General features: G+C 41.6%; 1 protein-coding gene across 7 annotated transcripts in view; it reads left to right on the top strand.

The window, feature by feature from the left end:
- The window catches only part of ZNF607 (zinc finger protein 607), a 53,520-nt gene that overhangs the window by 34,888 nt on the left and 11,325 nt on the right, over positions 1 to 7,307 (top strand). For 5 of the 7 annotated variants that reach the window (XM_017870564.1, XM_017870566.1, XM_017870562.1 and 2 more), the window contains exons 2-4: positions 1,941 to 2,022; positions 3,840 to 3,966; positions 5,655 to 5,753. In XM_017870564.1, coding sequence (XP_017726053.1) covers positions 2,014 to 2,022; positions 3,840 to 3,966; positions 5,655 to 5,753 — 235 coding nt within the window. In that variant the 5' untranslated portion in view covers positions 1,941 to 2,013. The remainder of the gene's footprint in view (positions 1 to 1,940; positions 2,023 to 3,839; positions 3,967 to 5,654; positions 5,754 to 7,307) is intronic. The other 2 variants (XM_017870567.1, XM_017870568.1) reach the window with 2 other exon arrangements.

Here is a 7,307-nt window from a genome sequence, read left to right on the forward strand (position 1 = left end):
AAACCCCGTTTCTACTAAAATACAAAATTAGTCGGACGTGGTGGTGGGCGCCTGTAATCCCAGCTAGCTACTCGGGAGGCTGAGGCAGGAGAACCGCTTGAAACCGGAAGGCGGAGGTTGCAGTGAGTTGAGATCACGCCACTGCACTCCAGGCTGGGCAAAAGAGCAAAACTTTGTCTCAAAAAAAAAAAAAAAAAAAAAATCAGACTTTTGTTAAGTGCTTCTAGTATGCCACACCTGAAAATTGCAGTATTTGAAATGGGACAATCACTGAAAAGACAGAGTTGCTTCCTTTGAAATACAATCTATGAAGGCAAGTCAAGTCTGAATAGGAGGAAGTTTAAGGCAGTATGTGATAGAGTCTATTTGGAGAGATTTAGGTGACCTACGTGGTGATGTCACATAACAGAGACATGAGTCTGACTATAGCAATAGTCAGGCTATGAACAAATTATACTGAGTCTATGGGCTGTGGATGGTGATAAACAGGTTTATGCTATATCTTTTAAACCTTGTAGTTTTCACTGTATTGATATTAGATGGAAAGCAAAATTAATTGCATAAGGAAATTCAGCAGCTATCTGGAGGATATCCTGACTACCTGCCAGATTTAGGAAAAAAATAAACGCTTCTGTTAAGAAGACCTGAAATAAAGCTGTATTGAGGCCATCATCCATTCACAGAGAAGATTACTCAGGGACAGTTCCCCATGCTGTTGGAGACACAGTTCTAACATATCTAAGAACCAGTGATGAAGTGAGTTTAGGTTTGGCGACCCAAAAGAACCCACAGAAGATAAGCCATTCAGTAAAATAATTTAAATTTAGAGAAAAAATAATTTTGTTGAAATTCTCACTTTAACAAATTGGAAACACATACACGTTTCAAGTTAATATGTCCATGCTTACAATAATTACAAAGGAAACATTAATAATGAAAAAATCAAGAGCCACACAAAAGTATAGGGAATGCTATTTATCAAACTCTGATTTTGGGAAGTTGCTAAGCAAAGGTTTATTTACTTTTCCTTTAGCTTTATTTAGTTGTTTCATGTATTGAGCCAAAGTGGAATACAAAGTGAGATATAAGCACTATAACTATAAGCACTTTTTTGTTTCTTGGAGACAGAGTCTCGCTCTGTCACCCGGGCTAGAGTTCAGTAGCACAATCATGGTTCACTGCAACCTTGAACTCCTGGGCTCAAGAGATCCTCTTGCCTCAGCCTCCCGGGTAGCTGGGACTACAGGTACATGCCACCTTGCCTATTTTATGATTATCTGTCTGTCAGCCTTTCTCTCTGTATTGATGGATATGTATTTATATATTTTACAAAAATAAATGTATTGATCAGTGTGATATTTCTGTTGACATTGTTTCTGATATTTTTTGTGTCCTTGAATTTTTCTCAATTTCACATTTAATGACTACATTGTATTCTAGGACAGTGATAGTCTGTTATATATTTAACTAGGAAGCTTTGCTAGGCTCAGAATGCTGAACAGTCACTATCTGTCTCCAATATCTTGATCAATTTCACCCAATTTCAAGACTAAAAAGGGGTTGTGATATGGATGATGTGCCCTGTTTTTACCCTTAAAGGAGGGAATGGAAAGAGGTAGGTCTGCTCAAAGCAGGACAGAGCTGCCTAATCTGAGGTCCACATCTGCCTCACCAACATCATACATTGGCCAGAAAATTTCCCACTGAATTATCTGGGTCTGGTTTCCATGACAGTATGTTTCTAACGTATGACTCGGTGTAGGTGAGACCCTTGGGTAGTCGGGGAGGAAATGGGTTTATTCAGAATCTTAATCTTCCCAAATTGTATGTAAGAGGAGGTAGTTTGGAACTTGGAATGGAAGAGGAAAACAGCACTATTACCTTGAGTCCTATGGGGAACACTAAAGCACAACTGGTCTCAAGGTCTTCTCTTCTTTCAGGTCTTGGTTTTTTGACTTTGCCCTTCTGGTAGAGAAACCCTGAGGACTGATCAACTCTTGCCAGTCTCAAACCATGGCCTGTGTAAGTTGATATTTCTCACCATGTTGATGTGTGTGTGTGATTTTTTAGGTCATGTACGTCTTTTCATCATTTTTCATGCAGTTTGCTTCGTGAGAGGGTGCTCAGTTAACCTAATCCCCAGTTCTCATTCTTCCCGTAAAATATGTACCACGTCACCCAGCATCCTTGCTAGGTGGGCCACTGCAAATTGACTAGCGTTCGTGTTGTTACTGACCAAATTACTCAATGTCCTCTAGGTGCCTATTCTTCTATTTTGGGCAGTGATACAGAGGAAAGGAGTCAAGTTCTTTGAGTACAGATATACGCATTTCAGGTCGGTTTTGTCATTTATTGCGATTGAGACAACAGTTCCATTTGACTATCCATGGGGAGTTTTTGAAATTTTCCAGACATTTGAGTTTTTCAGCTAGATAAGGTGGAAATTGGCACTGAAGGATCTAAATCTTCAGGTAGGATAAAATCTCATGCTTCATGTGAATTAGTCTATTGGATTGGAACTTGTAAACACAGAAGTCGTGGATCTGGATAAAAAGTCTTGAAAAACAAATACCATAAAATAATGATGTCATGATAATATCCTTTGTCAAAACAAACAAAAATGCTCATGGTAAGATTTGACTTAATGAAGTACTTGATGCTTGAAGAGATTATTAATTTTAAGGAAACCTAGTTTTCTGGAGTCAGACGCGTGAGTCAGATGCACTACTGTTGCACCACGAGGTCACAGGAAACCTAGTTTTCTAAAATTGAGAATCTGTACCATATTTTGCATAAAACATCTCTTGCATAAAACATCTTAAAAGTTTAAGTTCTCTTCCAAGTCAAAATATTCCTCAGTTAACACATATTGATTGAGAATTTACCAGGGCATTATGTGCATAATAATGATTTAGTTTAATAGAAAAACATTATTTTGTCATTTTCAAAAGGGTCAGATACCTAAGAAGTGTCCCAGAACAGGCAGAAAGTTTTGTCTGTGTTTCAAGCTTCTTCAAAAATATGTATAAATTCTACTTCATTCCCTTCCCTGATAGCATGTATTTCTGGTCTGTATGCTGGTTATCTTGCTCTTCTGCTGCAATGCAGTCCTTCATCTCCTCCACTCCATTTTCGTTTTTCTTTTCTTTTTTCTTTTTTTTTTTTTTTGAGACGGAGTTTCACTCTTGTTGCCCAGGCTGGAGTGTAATGGCACATTCTCAGCTCACCGCAACCTCCGCCTCCTGGGTTCAAGCGATTCTCCTGCCTCAGCCTCCTGAGTAGCTGGGATTACAGGCATGTTCCACCATGCTGGCTAATTTTGTGGGTTTTTTTAGTAGAGACAGGGTTTCTCCATCTTGGTCAGTCTGATATTGAACTCCCAACCTCAGGTGATCCACCCGCCTCGGCCTCCCAAAGTTCTGGAATTACAGGCGTGAGCCACCGCGCCTGACCATGCACTCCATTTTCTTTTAATTTTTTTGAGACGGAGTCTCGCTCTGTTGCCCGGGCCGGAGTACAGTGGCCAGATCTCGGCTCACTGCAACCTCCACCTCCCAGGTTTAGGTGATTCCCCTATCTCAGCCTCCCGAGTAGCTGGGAATGCAGGCATGCGCCACAACGCCTGGCTAATTTTTTGTATTTTAGTAGAGACGGGGTTTCACCATGTTGGCCATGATGGTCTCAATCTCTTGACCTCATGATCCACCCGCCTCGGCCTCCCAAAGTTCTGGGATTACAGGCGTGAACCACCGTGCCCGGCCCCTCCACTCCATTTTTAAGGTCTTTTCTTTAATTTCCCCAGTAATACATGGGTTTGCTGTTTCTCTTTGCTGTTTCAGGAATCGATAACATTCAGGGATGTGGCCATAGACTTCTCTCATCAGGAGTGGGAATATCTCAACCTGGTTCAGAAGACCTTGTACCAGGAGGTGATGATGGAGAATTACGATAACTTAGTCTCACTGGGTATGTTTATCGACCTGGAATGATTTAGAATAATTTAGAATCATCTGTTTTGTAGAATATATTATTTTTCTGTTGTGATTTTCAGGGCTGCCTTTTAAGAAACTAAATTTATTTTCTCTATTTCTATTGAGGTGGTTTCAGCTTTGAGTCAGCAATGGCAACTCCTTTCAACACTTTCATCTTCTCTATCTTTTGGTGACATTCACACCTCCCTCTGATACTTCTTTTATTTGTCTCTTTAACCCAGAAAGTGGGTTGAACCAGTGGTTTAGCATAGAAATTTCTGGTGTTCATTGTAGAACCATTGTCACGGCATTCAGGTTTCTTATTTATTTTGTGCACAGAATTGCTGTAGTGCTCCATTTTATTATCTGATCCATTTGCAGTGATATTAATTTGACAGAGGGTACTGAATTGCTATTATTATCAAAAGAGATAGCCTGTTCATATAGTCATAGAGTGGTGGATTGGATAAATTAAACTTACTTAAAACTGAGGAGAAAACAGTCCGTTTCCTGAGACAGAATTTATCTGATTTATGGTTGAAACTTATAATCCATGAAAATTATGTGTAAAATGGGATGAATGTGCTATAGATATCTCTTCTTGTATACTCTTAGTAGAATAACTGCAGTAGAATAATGTGAACAGCTAGCATTGTGATTTCCACACAGACATTTTTCTAAGTACTTTACTCATATATCAAGTAATTTAATACTCCCAACAGCCTTATTATTTTCCCAATTTTATAAGTGAGGATACTGAGCAGCAGTGTAAGTAACTTGCCCAAGGTCACACACAGCTGGAAGGTGACAGAGTCAGGAATTGATCCCAGGCTGTTTTTTTTTTTCTTTCTTTTTTTTTTTTTTGAGATGGAGTCTTCTGTCACCCACGCTGGAGTGCAGTGGTGCGATCTTAGCTCACTGCAACCTCCACCTCCTGGGTTAAAGTGATTCTCCTGCCTCACCCTCCCTAGTAGCTGGGATTACAAGCACTACCACCACACCCACAGCTAATTTTTGTATTTTGAGTAGAGACGGGTTTTGCCATATTGGCCAGGCTGGTCTCCAACTCCTGACCTCAGGTGATCCGTCCACATCAGCCTTCCAGAGTGCTGGAGTTATAGGCGTGAGCCACCGCACCCAGCCAATCCCAGGCTTTAGAGTGTGTGTTTTCAACCACTTTATGCTTGCTTAGTGCAGTTAGAGGACATATAAGTTTAAATTTCTTTTGAGGCCAGTCATGGTGGCTTATGCCTATAATCCCCAGCGCTTTAGGAGGCCGAGATGGGCAGATCACGAGGTCAGGAGTTCGAGACCAGCCTGGCCAACATGGTGAAACTCCATTTCTACTAAAAATACAAAAATTAGCCAGGCATGGTGGCGCATGCCTGTAATCCCAGTTGCTCAGGAGACTGAGGCAGGAGAATCACTTTAACCTGGGAGGCAGAGGTTGCAGTGTGCCAAGATCACACCATTGCACTCCAGCCTGGGTGACAGAGCGAGATTTTTTGAAAACCAGCAAACAAAAAGATTGACTCTCCCTGGGTGATCTTTTTCTTATTTCTCTCACTCTTCTCTAAAATCTTATTCTGTATCACTTTGACCTTTCATTTATTGCAATTGTAATTTTAAATTTGACCTTCAAATTTGATTTCTGTATTTTGTGGCACTTCTTTTCTTTGTAAGCAGGACATTCCATATCTAAGCCAGATTTAATCACCTTATTGGAGCAAGGAAAAGAGCCATGGATGATTGTGAGGGAAGAAACAGGAGGAGAATGTACAGGTAAGAGCAAGTCAGGCAGGGGCAGCCATTTTTGTATGTAAATAGCCCTCGTGGAAGTGGTCATCTCTTTTGGTAAACGCATCCTTGAAACATTAGTCATAAAGTTCCCTCCTCAGCGAGGAGGCTTCTGATATGGAGAAGAAATGGATATCTCAGCATGAAATAGCCAATGAAGGCCCAGCGCAGCGGCTCACGCTTGTAATCCCAGCACTTTGGGAGGCCGAGGCGGGCAGATCACCTGAGGTGATCCTCCACAGTAGCTGGGACCACAAGTGCATACCACCACATCTGGTAATTTTTTTTTCTTTAGAGATGAGGTCTCCCTACATCACCCAGGCTGTTCTCAAACTCCTGGGCTCAAGTGTTCTTCCTGCCTCAGACTCCCAAAGTGCTGGGATTATAGGTGTGAGCTACCATGCCTGGCCCAGAATTGTTCTATATCCCCTGCCCAACCTTTTTTTTTTTTTTTTTTTGAGATAAGGTCTCACTTTGTCACCCAGAGCAGGAGTGCAGTGGCACAGTCTTATCCTCTGCAATATCTGGGACCACAAGTGTGTGCCACCACACTCAGCTAATTTTTGTATTTTTGTAGAGACAGGGTCTCACTATGTTGCCCAGGCTGCTCTGGAATTTCTGGGCTCAAGTGATCCACCCGTCTCAGCCTCCCAAAGTGCCAGTATTATAAGTGCAAGCCACCTCGCCCAGCCTGTTCTATATCCTCATTGTGGTTATGAACAACTATATGCATTTTTCAAATCTCATAGAACTGTATATCAAGAAAAATGAATTTTGGCCAGGCTTAGTGGCTCACATCTATAATCCCAGCACTTTGGTAGGCCGAGGTGGGCAGATCACTTGAAGACAGGAGTTCAGGACCACTCTGGCCAACATGGCGAAACCCTGTCTCTACAAAAAATACGAAAAATTAGCTAGGTGTGGTGGCACTGCCTATAATCCCAGTTACTTGGGAGGCTAAGGTGGAAGGATCACTTGAGCCTTGGAAGCAGAGGCTGCAGTGAGCTGAGATCACAACACCACACTCCAACCTGGGTGACAGAGTGGGACCCTGTCTCAAAAAAAAAAATTAAGACATTCTTGTCAAGGTTACAACCTGAGCCGTCTGGCCACGGTGGGGAAGAAAGTGCTAATCATAAGATTACAGAAAGCATCCCCTCTGCAATACCTTACCTCCTTATCAACAGAGCTATAGAATAAAAATTGTGGATTCCAACTGAGAGACCTGCAAGACAGTCTCCATTTAAGAAAGAATTGCTAGGGAAACCCAAAGACAAAAGAGAAGACATAAATAAAAACTGGAAGAATTGAAACTGCAACACAAACAGCTACAGCACACAATGAACATGGCCTAACTCCTAGGCAGACAAACCTCAAACTTTACACTGAAGGTGTATTCACCTCAGTTCCTATTATGGGGCACATCATGACCAGCTATTTCTTTCTTCTTTCTTTTCTTTTCTTTTTCCCTCTGCCCTCCCCGCTTTCCTTTCCTTTCTCTTTCCTTCCCCTTTCCCTACCCTTCCCCTTCCCTTCCCC

This window comes from Rhinopithecus bieti, unplaced genomic scaffold, assembly GCF_001698545.2.
Source record: "Rhinopithecus bieti isolate Rb0 unplaced genomic scaffold, ASM169854v2 scaffold_5002, whole genome shotgun sequence".
NCBI lineage: Eukaryota > Metazoa > Chordata > Mammalia > Primates > Cercopithecidae > Rhinopithecus > Rhinopithecus bieti.